Source organism: Leopardus geoffroyi, chromosome A2 (assembly GCF_018350155.1).
Source record: "Leopardus geoffroyi isolate Oge1 chromosome A2, O.geoffroyi_Oge1_pat1.0, whole genome shotgun sequence".
In the NCBI taxonomy this organism is placed as follows: Eukaryota; Metazoa; Chordata; class Mammalia; order Carnivora; family Felidae; genus Leopardus; species Leopardus geoffroyi.
The window spans coordinates 17,787,450-17,805,091 of NC_059331.1; the positions used below are offsets into that span (position 1 = coordinate 17,787,450).

The 17,642-nt window shown below is 49.5% G+C and overlaps 1 protein-coding gene across 10 annotated transcripts in view; it reads right to left on the reverse strand.

The window, feature by feature from the left end:
• The window catches only part of PFKFB4 (6-phosphofructo-2-kinase/fructose-2,6-biphosphatase 4), a 36,118-nt gene that overhangs the window by 3,901 nt on the left and 14,575 nt on the right, over positions 1-17,642 (reverse strand). For 7 of the 10 annotated variants that reach the window (XM_045492833.1, XM_045492832.1, XM_045492841.1 and 4 more), the window contains 9 exons: positions 15,883-15,957; positions 15,460-15,516; positions 14,677-14,798; positions 12,277-12,484; positions 11,572-11,718; positions 4,321-4,425; positions 2,687-2,816; positions 2,517-2,579; positions 1,441-1,505 (listed from right to left, as the gene is read on the reverse strand). In XM_045492833.1, the coding sequence (XP_045348789.1) occupies positions 1,441-1,505; positions 2,517-2,579; positions 2,687-2,816; positions 4,321-4,425; positions 11,572-11,718; positions 12,277-12,484; positions 14,677-14,798; positions 15,460-15,516; positions 15,883-15,957 (972 nt within the window). The remainder of the gene's footprint in view (positions 1-1,440; positions 1,506-2,516; positions 2,580-2,686; positions 2,817-4,320; positions 4,426-11,571; positions 11,719-12,276; positions 12,485-14,676; positions 14,799-15,459; positions 15,517-15,882; positions 15,958-17,642) is intronic. The other 3 variants (XM_045492838.1, XM_045492835.1, XM_045492837.1) reach the window with 2 other exon arrangements.

Consider the following 17,642-nt stretch of genomic DNA (forward strand, 5'->3'; position numbering starts at 1 on the left):
TGGCCCATCTTCTTGATTGGGGGCCCTCGCAACCATCGCCTGCTGAAGCAGGTCACGTTGGGCCACAGCCCCATGTGATGTGATGTGCCCGGATCTGCAGGGAGGAAAACACTGCCCCCACGGGCACACCTGTGCGTGCCCTGAACCAGCCACTGGAATTGGAGGGGCAGGTGCAATTCTCATGGTGGGTGGGGCAGGCTTCCCGAGGGCCCCCTTTCCCATCACATTCCCAAGAATGGGCTAGGACCCAGGGATCCCGCCACCTGAAAGGAAACCAGCCAGGAACCTATGGCCAGCAGAAGTTTGCCTCTCAGAAGCCACCACGCAGAGGTGGGCAAGGTGGCTGCCACCTACCCCGTGGTCATGATGGCTCCTGTCCCGTTGATGCGGGCATCAGCCCCCAATGACTGCTGGCTCCAGGGGCTTCTCTTACCATCACTAACCATCACCCTGTCAGTCAGTACTGGGGCCCAGTGCCTTCTGGGCTTTCTTCCGCACAAAGGGTGCCTGTTAGGACATTCCTTCTCCTGTGACCTGTGGGTGCCAGGCTAGGCCTGGGGCAGACTCTCAGGACAAATAGAGAAGTGGCCTACATGGTAGATGGTCCCGGTGATGGGCAGCAGTCTTAAGAACATGCACATATCTCTGCCAGTGGGGTTTAAGGTCAAGGGGTGGCAGGTGAGCAGCCCAAGGCTTGCACCTTTGATAGGGACCCAGAGCCCCCCATGCTCCACTGTAGGTGGCAGCAGGCACAACAGAAGCCCCAGGGGCCTTCTTGCTGCAGTAGACCTTGTGAATGAGGTCCAGAAGGGCAACTCCGGCCCTTGGCCTCAGTGAAAGAGAGACCTCACGTGGACATAGAAAGTGATTCTGGGCAAAACTTTGAGGAGCTTCTATCTTAAACAAGGCACTGGGGGAACACAGGATAGTGAACTGCTCTTCTGCATGACAGTCTCTGTCTAGTGCCAACACCCTCTCAGTACCTGCACAGCCCTTTCTGCAACAAAGCACAATACCACTTTAATTGTTAAAGGTGTGCTCAAGTTGGAAAAGATGCTTGTGAGGCCTGAGCTTGTAGGGGAACATGGAAGGATCCCCACATGCCCCCTAGTAGGGCCTCTTGCTTCTTTCCCAGCTGGGATCCCCCACCCCCTGGCTCAGACCGCTATGGTAGGGCTGCTGGGAAGAAGCCACCACACCCAGACTCAGGCACTGCCTAGCCTGGGGACCCAGCTCCAGGGATTTCTCCACCCCCAGGCCAGCATCCTCGGGAAGGCCTAGCCCAGAGCCATGACCTCGCCCTGGTGATAAGACAGCAGCTTTGGCAGAGAACTCCAGCTCACTCTGGCAGGCACCCCAGTTGGCTCTGGGCCTTGAAGATGCTGTGCCTGGATACCCCCAGGAATATGCTCGCCCCCACAGCAGTGACCCCGTTGCTACCTGAGGCCTGTCCCGGTGCGTATTCACAGCCATCACGTTCAGGAATATCGACTCCACTTTACAACCTGCCAAAGGGAAGATGGAAATCCATTTCCCCTCCTGGAAGGCTGCTGGAGCCACAGAGGGTAGAAACGTCTCTCAGGTCGAGGCCTGGGGTATGATAGACTAGACAGCCATCCTCTGCCTCGTCCTGGTCCTCTCACCTTAGGCAGCTCTGCAGAGCATGTGAGGAAGGATGAGGTACCCAGTCAGGCCCACATTTATCACGTGCCACAGCACAGCCTTGGTGAGGAGCCCAAACACCCAGGCAGGGCTACACCGAGGACCCAAGCTGCCCACTGGCGGGGCGGAAGGCAGTCTAAGGAGTGGCGGGCCTGAGCTCGGCATGGAGTCATTCTGTGAGTCTTCAGAGCCGCCAAACCACTTACAGCCCAAACACACTACAAACACAAGCCCGATAGGCCAGGTGTTCAATGCAATGGGGGACGAGGGGATGAGCACACACGGGAATGACATCAGCTGCCACTAGGCTTTACGGTCATTCTCCGGAGGACACGACCACCTGAGGGGTGCCTCATGGCCTGTGTTGAAAGTGAGGAGCTGAGACCCAGGAGCTCAGGCCCTGCACCCAGAATATTTTAAGGCCCAGGTCCTGGAGGCTTTGGGGCTTTACGGGGGTTTCAGAAAAACCAGTAGAAAAGCCCCTCATGTGGGTGGGTGATGGTTGAGGATCACTGGAAAGGCACCAGTGGCCACAGAAGTTAAAAACAAACAAACGAAAAACAGAAAACAAAAAAACAACAACTAAAAATTGTAAATTGGGAGGGGTGCCTCTCTGACTGGCTCAGTTGGTAGAGCATGTGACTCTTGATCTTGGGGTTGTGAGTTTGAGCCCCACACTGGGTATAGAACTTCCTTAAAAAAAAAAAAAAAAAGGTAAGTTGGGAAAGATTGTGGAGTGGGCAGAGGAAGAATGAGTCCCTAAAGGAATTTTCAAGGGATCTGCAGCAAAATCGTGGAACCCTGTGGAAAGCCAGCATCTGGCAACCAGGTCAGTGTGCAAGAAGCTTCCTTACCGTAAGCCACAGGGGTCAGCTTCAGGACGGTGTGCAGTGGACACTTGAGGTAGGGCAGCTGTTCTGTGGACACAGATGGGGAGGGCTGGCACGCCAGGGACGCCCACACGACAGTCCCACTGTCTCTCTCACATACACACATCCCACCTCCCTGGGGGCCCGGCCCGCACCTGCGGCCTTATCCAGGAAGTAGGCCAGGAGGCAGCGCATCACAGCCTGGTGGCAGATGACCAGCACATTCTCTTGCCTCTCCAGCTCCATGATGACAGGCTCGAGCCGCTGGACCAGGTCCTCGTAAGACTGCAAGTGCAAGTGGGAAGGGTCCCTCAGGCCCTGCTCCAGGGGTAAGTGATAGAGACATCCTGGGTACCAGCTACCTCCTCGCTCCTAGGATGCTCACCATTCTGGGAGGTTGCAGCCTGGTATTCTCCAGCCTGGCCCCTGGGGACCCTCTAGGACAGTGAGATGTCCAGTTTGAGAGGGGAGCTGGGAGGGGAGAAAGATGGGCAGCCTGGGAAAGGGATTGCGTCCTCCACCCCAGGCCAGGTCCCCGGAGGACTAGAGGGCAGGGCTGGGCCTCAGGCTGCCATCCTAAGGGGCCACCTCTGTGCTCACCTACAGGGCCCTTGGCTGAACCCTCCACTGCTGGAACTCACATGCTGGCAACTGAGGACTGGTAGGAGGCACTGTGCCCTTCCAGACCACAGTAGATGGAGTGCACAGAAAGAGCTGTGGGGGCAGGGGCAATAAAGGCTCCCAAAACTTCCTGGAACAAGACCTGTCTGCATGCCTAAGGGGCCAGGAACAATGATCCTGGCAGTCTCCCTGCCCTGTGCCTCCCCTGGGTGCTGGGAGGTAGCTGACAAGGGACACCTTAGACCAATCCCTCAGCCATGAGGTTCAGCGATTTCCACCAGGAGACTGAGTCCTATTTGCACACAACCAGCAAAACAAATGTCTCAAGCTGGGAGCTGAATGTGCCTCCACGCTCCGACTGAGAGCAATGCCTTGTAGTTCTGGAGGAATCCTAGATCAGTCCTTTTGGTAACTGCTATTTTCCTGTATTCTCAAGTCTGAACAGCCAGCTGCTTTACTCCTTTTTACTGTTATCTGGGTTAGTTTTAAATCTGAGCTCTGCCTCATAGTACAACAGGAAAAAAGTAATGCTACCCAGAGCTGTGCTTTTCCCGAAGACAGTACAGCAAAGGGGCCCAGAGTCTGGACTCTGGGGTGGGGATGGGGACTTCCGCATGTGTACGTGTAAGTGTGCATACACTTGTGTGTCTGTAGTGGTATCTTTATTTGGCCACCGCCCTAGGCCACCTCCTGGAAGTAGGAGATACTGGAGTCAAAGGCCACCTATTTCTGACCTGGGGCCTGGGCTGAAGCAGGAGCCAGCCTGAGGGAAGGAGACAAGAGCACATGGCTTGTAGTGGTCACGACTCAACTGGGGAAGGTCTCCCTATGTCTGCATTCGGGGGCCTGTGTCTGGAGTCACAGGGAGGACACAATCCCTGTGATACCCCGGGGAAGGGAAAAAGGCAAAGGTAGGGAACACTGGGAAGCAGGGATCCAGAGTCTCAGAGGTGGGAGTCCGGTGCAGCACTGTCCATCCACTGTCCAAGGCTGGCAGGGACTGCGTGGCCTGGACCCCATGGTTGGGAGGTGATGGAGATGACATGCACACCCAGCCTGGCCAAGCTCTGAGGTCAGACCCCACCTACCGCCCACACAGCCTCCACAGAGCACCCCCCAGTGGTCCTGGGGCAGATGGCAGGTGGCTAAGCCCCCAAATCCCACCTACCTCCCCCTTGGGGTACCGGTACCGGTACTTGTCCTGGTCCCGCAGGGCAAACTCCAGTGGATAATGATCCTGAATTTCCTCGTAAGTCATTTCCTCACAGACGCCCTAGGGAGACACCGCGGTCATCACACCTCCCATGCCAGGCCCGGGGATCAGCCCTGTGTCGGGGGGAGGGCAGGCAGAGGGGATCAGGTTTACAGGGTATTTCCTGGGTCATGGGGGCCCTCCCAGCCCGGAACTTAGAATGCATCTGGGAAGACTAGGTCCGTGGGACCACTGAGCAAAGGGGGCAGCTTCTGGTTTGTAAAGAGCTACCAGGACAGTCTTTTCCATCCATCCAGTTTATGCCATAAAAATAAATACAGAGGGATGCTTAGGTGGCTCAGTCAGCTGAGCGTCAGACTTCGGCTCAGGTCATGATCTCATGGCTAGTGAGTTCGAGCCCCACGTCAGGCTCTGTGCTGACAGCTCAGAGCCTGGAGCCTGCTTCAGATTCTGTGTCTCTGTCTCTCTCTGTCCCTCCCCAACTCATGTTCTGTCTCTGTCTCTCTCTCAAAAATAAATAAAAATTAAAATAAATTAAAATAAAAAAATAAACATTGAAATCAAATAAATAAATAACACAGAATGTTAACTATGTGTCTTTTCTTGTGTCTTTTGTTTTCTGTGCTATAGAAATACTCTAAGTATGGATTGTTGTACAAGCTATAAAGCAAGATTTCACTTGTGTCTCTTCAGGATACACACACACTCACACGTAGCATAGATTACCTTATACAAATGCTATTTTTCTTTTAATGTTTATTTTTGAGAGAGAGAGAGACAGAGTGTGAGTGGGAGAGGGGCAGAGAGTGAAGGAAACAGAATCCGAAGCAGGCTCCAGGCTCCAAGCTGTCAGCACAGAGCCTGACATGGAGCTAATATAACCGTGAGATCATGACCTGAGTTGAAGTCAGACGCTTAACTGACTGAGCCACCCAGGCACCCCTACAAATGTTATTTTTTAAAAATCCATCAAAGAAGAACACTGGTTGAGAACACCGAAGTGTGATTTAAGGGTACTGAGAGAGGAAGTAATAAAATGCCCTAATAAAAAGCTACTGAGGGGCGCCTGAGTGGCTTAGTCAGTTGAGTGTCCAACTTCAGCTCAGGTCATGATCTCATAGTTCATGGGTTCGAGACTCGAGATGGGCTCTGTGCTGACCACTTGGGGCCTGGAGCCTGCTTCAGATTCTGTGTCTCCTTTCTCTCTGCCTCTCCCCTCACTTGTGCTCTTTCTCTCTCTCAAAAATAAATAAACATTAAAAAAACAAAAAAAGAGCTGCTGATCTCTGCCTTTGTTCTAAGTTGTCTATTAAAAAAGTACAGACCGGGGCATCTGGGTGGCTCAGTCGGTTGGGCGTCCGACTTTGGCTCAGGTCATGATCTCGCGGTCCGTGAGTTCGAGCCCCGCATCGGGCTCTGTGCTGACAGCTCAGAGCCTGGAGCCTGTTTCAGATTCTGTGTCTCCCTCTCTCTCTGACCTTCCCCCATTCATGCTCTGTCTCTCTCTGTCTCAAAAATGAATAAACGTTAAAAAAAATTAAAAAATAAAATAAAATAAAATAAAAAAATAAAAAAGTACAGACCAAGAGGAAAATTTACAGTTGTAAACGTCTGTATCAAGGGGTGCCTGGGTGGCTCAGTAGATTGCGCGTCCAACTCTTGATATTAGCTCAGGTCGTGATCTTGCAGTCATGGGATCAAGCCCTACATGGGGCTCTGCACTGAGCATGGAGTCTGCTTGGGATTCTCTCTCCTTCTCTGCCCCCTCCCCTTTTGCATGCGTGCGCTCTTTGTCTCTCTCCCCAAATAATAAGTAAACATTTAAAAATAAAAAATAAATGTCTGTATCAAAAAAGAAGAAAGATCTTGAGGTACCTGGGTGGCTCAGTCGGTTGAACATCAATCTCTTGATTTCAGCTCAGGTCATGATCTCACTGTTTGTGGGATTGAGCCCCATGTTGGGCTCCATGCTGACAGCACTGAGCCTGCTTGGGATTTTCTCTCACCCCCTCTCTCTCTGCCCCTCCCCTGCTCTCTCTCAAAATAAATAAGCTTTTTTTTTTTTTTTTTTTTTTTTAAAGAAGAAAGATCTCAAATCAATAATCTGATCTCCCATCTAAAGATACTGGAAAAAGGAAGAGCAAAGTAAACCCAAAGCAAGCAGAAGGAAGGAAGTCACAAAGATCACAGCAGGGCACCCGGTGGCTCAGCTGGCTAAACGTCCATTCAGCTCAGGTCATGATCTCATGGTTTGAGTTCAAGCCCCATACTGGGCTCCACACTGGCAGCTTGGAGTCTGCTTGGGGTTCTCGTTCTCTCTCTCTCTCTCCCTCTCTCTCTCTCTCTCTCTCTCCCTGCCTCTTCCCTACTCTCGCTCTCTCTCTCAAAATAAATAAACATTTTTTTTTAAAAAGACCAGAGCAGAAATTAATCAACTAGAAAACAGAAGATGGAGAAAAGCAACGAAATTAGAAATTGGTTCTTTGATGGGGCGCCTGGGTGGCTCAGTCGGTTGAGCGTCCAACTTCGGCTCAGGTCATGATCTCACAGTTTGTGAGTTTGAGCCCCGCGTCGGGGTCTGTGCTAACAGCTCAGAGCCTGGAGCCTGCTTCGGATTCTGTGTCTCCCTCTCTCTCTGCCCCTCCCCCACTCATGCTCTGTCTCTCTCTGTCTCAGAAATAAATAAACATTAAAAAATTTAAAAAAAAAGAAAGAAAGAAATTGGTTCTTTGAAAAGATCAAAAGAATTCACAAGCCTTTAGCTAGAATGACAAGAGAAAAAGCTCAAATTACTACAATCGGGAATGAAAGAAGAACATTACTATCAAGCTTACAGAAAGAAAAAAAAGCTCTGAAGGACTATTAACCAACAACTCTGTGCCAACAAATTAGATAACTTGCATGAAATAAGAAAATTCCTAGAAAGACAAACCGGCTTTTGTTGTTGAGTCGAATGTGTCCCCACTGAAAGATATGCTGAAGGCCTAAACTCCTGGTGCCAGACAGTGTGATCTTAGAAATAGGGCTTGTGCAGATGTAACCAAGTAGATGAGGTCACCAGGGTGGGTCTCAATGCACTTACTAATGTCCTTTCAAGAAGACCATGTGAAGACACAGAGACACACACACAGGCAAGAAGGCCATGTGAGGACAGAGATTGGGATGACTCAGCTGGAAGTTAAGGAACGCCAAGGATTGTTGGCAACCATGAGACTCTTGGTAAAAATACAGGCATTAAGAGCAATTCTGGGGGCGCTTCGGTGGCTCAGTCAGTTAAGCATCTGACTACGGCTCAGGTCGTGATCTCCCGGTTAGTGAGCTCAAACCCCCTGTCCCGTGCCGCCCCAGTGCAGAGCCTGGAGCCTGCTTTGGATTCTGTGTCTCCCTCTCTCTCTGCCCCTCCCCCGCTCACCTTCACCCTCTGTCTCTGTCTCTCAAAAAATGAATAAAACATTTTACTTATTTTTAATTTTTAATTTGTTTAATGTTTATTTATGAGAGAGAGAGGCCACATATTTACATGAAATATCCCCACAAGGCCAGTCCACAGAGACACGAAATAGATGAGTGGTAGCCTAGGTCTGAAGGGAGGGGTTGGAAGAAAATGGAGGGACAGGGGGTCAGGGTTACTTTTTGGAGTAATGAATGTTGAAATTGATTGCAATTGGTGATGGTTGCACAACTGGGTGAATACACTAAAAATCACTGAACTACTTTAGGTAGATGAACGGTATGGTATGTGAATTAATTCTCTATAAAGCTGGTATTTTTTTTTTTTAATTTTCTTTTTAGTTTTATTTATTTGAGAGAGAGAGAGAACATGAGCATGGGAGCGGCAGAGAGAGGGAGTGAGAGAACCCCGAGCAGGCTTTGTGCTGTCAGCTTGGAGCCCAATGTGGGGCTCGAACTCACCCAGGCACCCCTATAAAGCTGGTATTTGTTAAAAAGGAAAAATAAGGCCGTGAATTGTGGATTGAACTAAGAAAAAAATCCCAATGTTGAAATAGAAGACTAGCCCAGGGCTGTTTACCAGAACCCACGAAAAGAACAAAGATAAACATAGAAAGATGATGAACAGATCACACAGATATTGGAACAGTCTCAAAATTCGAAAGAAAAAGAAGAGAATCCACCAGTATCTAGGAAAATAATCAGATTAACTACAATGGAAAAAAAACTGGGGTGGCCCAGGGCTTCTCTGCAAAACCCAGTGTTGGAGCCACATCCGCATCCCTGGAGGGCAGACACTGGCACCTAAGCTGCATCAGGGGGACAAAGACAGCAATGGCTGTGGGCCTCCCAGGACTCCTGGCAGCCACCAGTGATGGAAGCCTACAAAATGGTTAAGGGAGCTCCCAGATAGGTTACAAAAAGTGCTTACTCTTTTAAAGAGATCACCCGCTAATTCTCCCCCAAATTTTTTCCTTTCACTCAGTACATATTTATTGAGCACCTACCCTGTAGTGAACAAAGTAGGCACAGCTCCTGTCCTCGTGTGACCCAGAACCCTTCCCAGTGGCCGGGAACCCGGAACTGTCCTGGATGCCTGTCTTCTTCTCACCTCACCACTCAGTTATCACTTTTTGTTGTTGTTAACAATGTTTATTTTTGAGAGAAAGAGAGTGAGCGTGGAAGGACCAGAGACAGAGGGGGACAGAGGATCAAAGTGAGCTTTGTGCTGACAGCAGAGAGCCTGTTGCGGAGCTCGAACTCACGAACTGTGAGATCATGACCTGAGCCGAGGTCAGACACTCAACCGACTGAGCCACCCAGGCGCTTCTATCACTTCACCACATGTCAGTCCCCAGCACCTGTCCCAGTTCCTACCACAGGGGAGGCCCGCATAAATATGTGAATAAATGAATAAACATCCTGCAAATCCATCCACTTCTCTCTCTTGCACTGCTGCCAGCCAAGTTCCAGATGTCATCACCTAACCAGGCCACCGTAAGCACCTTTAACCGGTCTCACTTCTCCAGCTTGTCCCCTTTACCTCACCCCAACAACAAAACCATTCTCTATACCCACTGGGGTGACCCTTCTACAATTCAAATCTGATCTCATTACCAACTTGCACTTCAGGCAATAGTGGATTAGCTTGTTTAGACCAACCCTCCAGGGAGAGCAACTAGAAAACCCAGATAGAAAATAATTTATATTTGTCTGATATTATCATAGAGCTCCAGGCAGAGGGGCCATGAGGGGCCAAGGTCTTGGAGAACAGGGAAGCCCAAAGAGACAAACCTGCTAATGGCATCATTTTGTTGCTTTGAAAATGGCAGTTAGGGGCGCCTGGGTGGCTCGGTCGGTTAAGCGTCCGGCTTTGCCTCAGGTCATGATCTCGAGGTTCGTGGGTTCAAGCCCTGCCATCAGGCTCAATGCTGACAGCTCAGAGCCTGGAGCCTGCTTCAGATTCTGTATCTCCCTCTCTCTCTGTCTCTCCCCCACTCACACTCTCTCTCTCTCAAAAGTAAATAATAAAACATTTTTAAAAATTTTAAAAAAAGAAAAGAAAGTGGCAGTTAAAAGGATGAGAAGCTGGGGGGTGGGGGAGATGGGTGAAGGTAGTAAAAAGGTACAAACTTCCAGTGATAAGATAATTAAGTCTTGGGGAAATTAATGTACATCACGGTGACTATAGTTAACAATAGTCTATTGTCTATTTGTAAGTTGCTGACGGATTAGATCTTAAAAGTTATCATCACAAGAAAAAAATGTGTAACTATGGGAGATGACAGATGTTAACTTATTTTAGTAATCACTTTGAAACATACACATATACCAAATCATCATGTTGTACACATAAAACTACTACAATGTTATATGCCAATTATATCTCAATAAAACCAGGGATAGTGGGGAGGAGGAGAAGCCAAGCAGGAAGTATAGGGACTGAGTGGACACAAGCCTGGCAGAACTGGCAGCAATCTTGGGCTGAAGGGACAAAAAAAAAAGGTTGGGCCCACAAGTCTTTCCATCAGAACCTTAAAGGCTATATTATAGGAGAAGGAGGAAGACCTGGGAGTTGAGTGGCCTCCACAAAGATCAAAATATAGCTTTGGGGGTGCCTGGGTGGCTCAGTCAGTTAAGCATCCCACTCTTGATTTTGGCTCTGGTCATGATCTCACAGTTTGTGAGTTCAAGCCCCAGGTCGGGTTCCACACTGACAGCGTGGAGCCTGCCTAGGATTCTCTATGTCTCCCTCTCTCTCTGTCCCTCTCCTGCTTGCACACACACACACACACACACACACACACACACACACACTATCTCTCTCAAAAATAAATAAATAAACTTAAAAAAAAAGCAGCTTTGAAACTGCTCTATTCCTGAGCAGACTAAGGTAACCCACCCAACTGCCTGCCCCAAGTAAAAGTTTATCCTCTAGAGAGAGATAACATTAACTTGAGCCTAACTTATCTCCAACACTGTTCATCCAAAATGTCCAGCTCCCAATCAAAAATCACCAGGTCGGGGCGCCTGGGTGGCTCAGTCGGTTGGGCGTCCGACTTCAGCTCAGGTCACGATCTCGCGGTCTGTGAGTTCGAGCCCCGCGTCGGGCTCTGGGCTGACAGCTCAGAGCCTGGAGCCTGCTTCCAATTCTGTGTCTCCCTCTCTCTCTGCCCCTCCCCCGTTCATGCTCTGTCTCTCTCTGTCTCAAACATAAATAAACCTTAAAAAAAAAAAAAATTAAAAAAAAAAATCACCAGGTAGGCACTGTATCCAAAATACATGAAGAACTCCTAAAAGTTAATAAGAAAAAGGCAGACAATCCTATAGGGGGAGAAAAAGAGCAGAAGACCTCACAAAAGATATTCAAATGGCCAAGAAACCTAGTAAAAACTGTCATAATTAAAATAGTGTGCTATTGGTACGTGAACAGATATGTAAATCATACCTAATATAAAAGTAGGTGAAATAAATCAACAGGACAAGGATAGACAGATAGTTACAGGTAAGTGAGTTAACTGGGGAAAAATCAGATTTAAGGCCTATGTTAGAACATCAAAATAAATCCTAGTTGGTCTACATAGTTAAATTGAAAAGAAGGGAAAGAAGGAAAGAGGGAGGGAGTGAGGAATCAAAACCCTAAGAAATGAAGAAAAGTTAAGGAGAAAGCTCTCCCTGTCCCTCAACACTGTCACCCTGGCTGAGCGCAGCCATGCCCAGGAGACCTGGGCAACGGAAGAGAGAGATGGGGATTACCGCATCAATCTCGTTGAGGACCTTCCACTGTTCATAAGGCACACCCAGGGCCTCAGCTGTCTGGATTGTCCTCTTCATCTGGCTCGTCCAGACCTTCAAGTCCTTGATGTTCTGATCACTGATGAACTGGGCCAGACTCTTGGCAAACTGAAATGCATCATAAGCAAATTCAGACTCACAGATTCCAGGCTGCCCTCCAAGGACCATGAAGCCACAGGGCACATGGCATTGTGCCCAGCCTCCAAGAACACAGAGAACTAATCTCTTACGAATACCCATGTCCTTAAGTGCTGTTCTTATGCATTCTTTCCAGAACCCTCTGTGTAGTTCCCGTTGTGGATCATTACGTCCCCTGCCATTGCCCACCTCCTGACCATGTGTCCTAGTCCTTATAACCCCCAACTGTGGCCTCAATATCTCCCCTAGACTGTGGTGCAGCCCTCAGCTGCACTGTAGGAATTTGGATCACTCCCAAAATGGCATGCCTTTGCAGAGAAAGGGGCTCAACTGGTGACAACTTGCACAGAAGCCAGAAATCCAAGCTTGGTGCTTGGTGACTTTCCCTAAGTGACAGGAACATTCCAGACTGAATGAAGGTCATCCACCTTGATGACACATTAGCTACAAGAGCTGGAGCACCACCGACCTAATATGGGAGCATGTACATACCCACCCACCCGCCCCTTCCCCCCCACACACACTGACCTCCCTGCCCCGAGGGGACAGTCCTGGGTCCCCGCCAATCCGGCCCTTGAGGTTGAGCTCACTCTCCCCATGTCGGCAGAGGTAGATGGAGCGGGGGGTCACATGGATGTTCATGAGGTAATATACAATACGGCTCTGGATGTGGTCAGCCACACGGTTCACCACGTAGCTCTGTCCCACGTCCATGATCTTGATGTAGGACAGATCCCTTTCCAGAGAGAAGGTAGAGAGAGCCCTGTGAGTGCTACTAGGGCCCTCAAGGGTCCATCCCGCCAGCCACAGGAACTGGCCGCAGAGTGGTGCCTTCCTGACCACGAGGCTTCAGGTTACAACACACAGGACCGTCAGCTGGTGTGTAAGTGATGGGGGTGAGGAGGGAGCAACACAACACGTGTGACATCCAGACAAACCCTGTGAGAGGTGCTCAACACTTGTTGTGTTTCCAAAAGGTGACATCCAAAGCACAGGGTCAGTCATACACATTGTGACTCTCGCCACTGCTCTGTGTCCCCCGGACCCTGCATGCCTACCTCTGAGCTCTCAACGCACAGTCTGTAAGGTGAATAAGAGATTGTTTTTTCCAGGACTGACCTGAAAGAAGCTGGCAAGCACTCTTCCTCCACTCCCCTGGCCAGCCACCCCTGCACCTGCCGTTCCCTCCCCCAGTGAGTCCTCCTGTTGAAACCCAGCTCGGCCACTTCCCTCGTTCTGGCTGGGAAGTGCTGCAGCTGGGAGAACATTCTCTGCTGATATGTTTGCTGGGTGTTGGGGAGGCACCAGGAGGAAAGGTGGGGTTTCTCAGGCATCGTGCTCTGGACTGGCCCAGGAGCTCCCTGCATGCTCTCATCTGAGCTCTCACTGTCTGGCCCGGGAGCCTGGCTTTAGGTTTAGGGTTGTTACATGGACACCAATAAAAATAGCAGCAACGCAGTCGCTTAAGCGTCCGCCTTCGGCTCAGGCCATGATCTCACGGTTCATGAGTTCCAGCCCCGCGTCGGGCTCTGTGCTGACAGCTCAGGGCCTAGACCCCGCTTTGGATTCTCTGTCTCCCTCTCTCTCTGCCCCTCCCCCATTTGTGCTCTGTCTCTCTCTCAAAAATAAATACATGTCCAAAAAAAAAATTGAAAAACCAAAAAACAGCAGCACGTTAACTGAGGAATCCAACAGGAGCTGCTCCAGTTAAGCATCTCGCATGGTCACATCACAGAACCATGAGGAAAACCGCTGAGCTGGAGTGACTGGAGAAACACGAAAAACCACAGAGGGGGCCCAGGCAATGAGTGTTGTTTAGTGCAACTGCCTTAGGCTGGCCAAGGAGACTCAGCCAGTGCTCTGCAAAGAACCCTAGAAACCATCCCTCTTATAGTGGCTTGTTCTCCTTAGTTTGAATACATCAGATGTTCTCAGGTCATTATAAGTGACCCACGCCCAAGTTTATATTCCAGTCTTTCACTTAATGCTACATAACTGACACCTTCCCATGCATTGACGGTATGATCTGTGACTATACAACACTTTACCAAGGGGCCACACTGTCACTTACTTAACCACTGCCCCCACTTTTGCTGTTAGACAGAAACTGATGAACTATGGCCAATAAGTCAAATTCAGCCTATGACCTGTTTTTGTAAATAAAGTTTTATTGGACCACAGCCATTTATTGACACATTGTCTGTTTCCTTTGCACCACAATGGCAGAGTTAAATAGCTCAACAGAGACTGTATGCCCCCAAAGCCTAAAATATTTGCTACCTGACTCTTTACAGAAAAAGTTTGCTACTGTAAGAGCCTCGGCTGAATGCCTCTTGTGGGCCTAAAGGCCCCTCCCCACCTGACACTAATTCCTAGTGCCTGCTGGGTCTGCCATTCCAGAAAGAGGCAGTGGAATTAATCAGCACGGGCCACTGCCAGCTGTTTGTAGGCAGCATCTGGGCACTCCTTCCTGCCTGCTCAAAATGCAGACCGCGCACTTAAAGGGCAGCATGTAATGTTTGCAAATGCCTGGCAGGAAGATCCGCTGCACAGAAATCAGGCTTGGTTTTATAACAGAATAGCAAAAATTCTTTTCTTCCTTCCTTCCTTCCTTTTCTTTCTTTCCTTCTTTCTTTTTTTTAAGTAAGCTCTACACCCACCACAGGGCTTGAACTTACAACCCTGAGATCAAGAACTGTATGGAATAACAGAAAATTCTGACTTGCAGAGCTCCAATAAGGTAATGGGGTTCTGCAAGTCGCTTCTGATCCTCAATTTCTGCCTGAAGGAAAGAAACAAGGCCAGACCATCTCTGGCTGTTGGAGTGGCCCATCAGCCACCACCACAGGGAGTCACAAGGAGGCAGCTCAGGGGGATCCCCACCACCCACCCATCATAGCTGCAGGACATAGTGCTCTCCTCACTCACCTGTCCAGGTCCTCATCCAATGACTCATATGAATTCTCATAGCATTCAATGCGCCTCATGAAATCCTCCGTGGCCTTATCACTATCATGGTTCACATAATCAGGGCTGCCGAGTTTCACTTGCTGCCGGACCAAGCACAGACATCACATCAGGGCTGGAGGCCAGGCAGGGCCAGAGACCAAGGAGAATGCTGGGCGGGGGGAAGGGGGAGGCAGGGCCAGAGGCCAAGGCCAAGGCTTCGGGCATGAGGCTGGAGGCCAATCCCAGAAGACTGGTCCCGTTAGGAAGAGCTCAACAGTTCCCTGGTCTTAGTTCCCACACCAGTGCCACAGAGTATTAGTGGGCACCCTAAGATCAGAGTCCCTCATTTTTGTGGCACTGGGGGAGGTGAGGCCATCTGAACCAACCTCCAAACCCCAGATATACATTCCTTGTAAAACAGGGGGTAGGAGAGAGATCAAATCTCTTTCTCTTTCCAAATATAACCACCTCCTACCACACTCTCTACCTCCAGAGGCTGAAGCTCCTCTCCCACTGTCCAGGGAATTATGAGGGGGAAAGGGAGGGGAAGGGAAGGGAAGAGGAGGGAGCAAGAATGAATGCCCCCAGCTACATGGCCCTCCACACAAGTGGTCCTTGGGCATCTATGATCACCCCACCCCCAGTGTTCAAGAAGACCAAATTAAGGCTGGCCCAGGCACCAGCCCAGACCTGGAGAGGACCTCACTGTCCCATGCTACCTCAGTTGTACTATTGCCCCACAAGGTCAGATACACCACTCACCACGATGTTAGCGGCTATGACCTCAGGATCCACACAGATGGACTCCACAAAAAAGGTCTGCAGCAAGGACCAGGGCAGGCAGGAGAAAAGGAACCAGACACTCTCAGGGCCCTGGGCCTGGCTCCAGGGAGCCCCTACCCCACTGAGGGCCACGCTGACCCAAGGGATTTCTGCATTTGAGGGAAGGGTCAAGAAGCCCCAGACCAAAGAAGATGCCACCCTATCCAGGACTCTCCCATCAAGACACCCACCTCCCCAAACAGAAAATTCCAGGTGGAGAGAAAATAGCAACGCTTCTATCCCAAATTGACTCTGGAACCCACCTGCCTGATGCCCAGCACATGTCACCAGGCTATGAAAGGGGCTCCAGAGGGTCCGAATATGCCACATCCCAACCAAGAAGGTAAACCAAAGAGGCCTCACCTTGTAGCCATTCTGTTCCCCAAAATTAAAGATGGTCGCTCTCCGTTCTCGGGTGGTATTCGTTGCATCAAAAACCTAGGACCAAACTAGGGTTAACTCAGTCTCTGGCCTGGAGAAGAGGGGAAGTCAGCCAACAGCTGCAGTACGGGGACCGGATTTCTCACAGGGACCTTCTGTTGCCCAGGCCACCCTCCTTGCCAGTGTTCTTTAGACCTGCAAGGGCTGGGTTGGTACTCCCCTTGCTTGAGGAACACACCTCAAGGAAGCTGGAAGGAGTGGGTGGCTCTGCTCCTGGCAGGGCAGCAAACCCTTGGCACAAAGGACACACTCAGCACTGCCCTGCATGCAGCAGGCACTCAGTTTATGCTTGACTCAGTTCATGCTTCCTGTAAAACCAGTTACACATGGAGAGCTGAACCCCTGTTTATTTCCGTGCCATCCTCAGACTCTAATAAATGGGGAAAGAAGAGTAAAGAGAACAGGAGAGGAGATGTTAACAAAATTTGGGTGAATGACTCACAAGAAATGGAGAAAACCAAATACAAGCCCTCACCCACCAGAGCACACCCACTTGTACAGAACCAGGATAGTCGGAATCGGGACACAGGTGTCTCTGAGCAAAGAGACATGTGTGCAGAGGAAGAGGGAGGACTGCCTGGTGGTGCAGCAAAGACCAGGTGGAGCCTTAGGCCTTCTTCCCACCACATCCAGCCAGGCTGACCCACCTGGAACTCCTTATGAACTGCCTGGGGCCTGTCCACACACCCTCAGGGGTAACCCACTTATATGCATGTCCAAGCAGCTTTTAGAGCAGGACTTAAAAAAAAAAATTTTTTTTAATACTTATTTATTTTTGAGAGAGAGAGACAGAGTATGAGCACGGGAGGGGCAGAGAGAGAGGGAGACACAGGATCTGAAGCAGGCTCCAGGCTCTGAGCTGTCAGCACAGAACCTGATGCGGGGCTCAAACTCATGAACTGTGAGATCAGGACCTGAGCCGAAGTCGGATGCTTAACTGACGGAGCCACCCAGGCGCCCTAGAGCAGGACTTTTTTTAAAAGGGCATTTCATCAGGGCTCACTGGATGCTCCAGCAAAACCTCTAACATGAAAAACAGACTAGATAAAAAAAGAATAAAAAGAACTTTCAGGAAAAGAAGACGGGGTATAGAATATAAAGGAATGTAAGAAAACTTACAATTGTTATTTAAAGAGAGATACAAAATATTATAGTAACCACAAGACAGAGTTATAAAAAACTGGAACACTAGGAGAATAAGAAATTTAGAATTTAGAAATTAAAATATGATCATATGACTTTTTTTAAATTCAACCCAATGCTCATAAGATAAAGTGCTTGTTGAGAAAGTCTCCCTGAAAATAGAACAAAAATGACAGACATAGAAAATAAGGAGAAAAAAGATAAAATTAGGGCCCAAGCCTAGCATGAAGCCACCAGGAGTTCTAGAAAAAACAGCTCAGGAAATGGGAGTGGAATGGCAAATCACTGTCAGAAAGTGGTCGGGTGGTTTATCAAAGTAATTAATAGACAACAATTTCCTGATCTGTTAAAGAAGAGTTTCCCATTGGAAAAGTCACCCCAGGACCCAGCGTGGAGGAGAGGACCCACGGCAAGGCCCTAAAGTTCTCCCCAGAGAAAAGGCCATGAGCATCTCCAGTTCCCTCCAAGAGATGAAACTGTTAGGAAGATCAACAAATCAGAATGCCATCTGACTTTTCCACAGCCATTCTAGAAGCCAT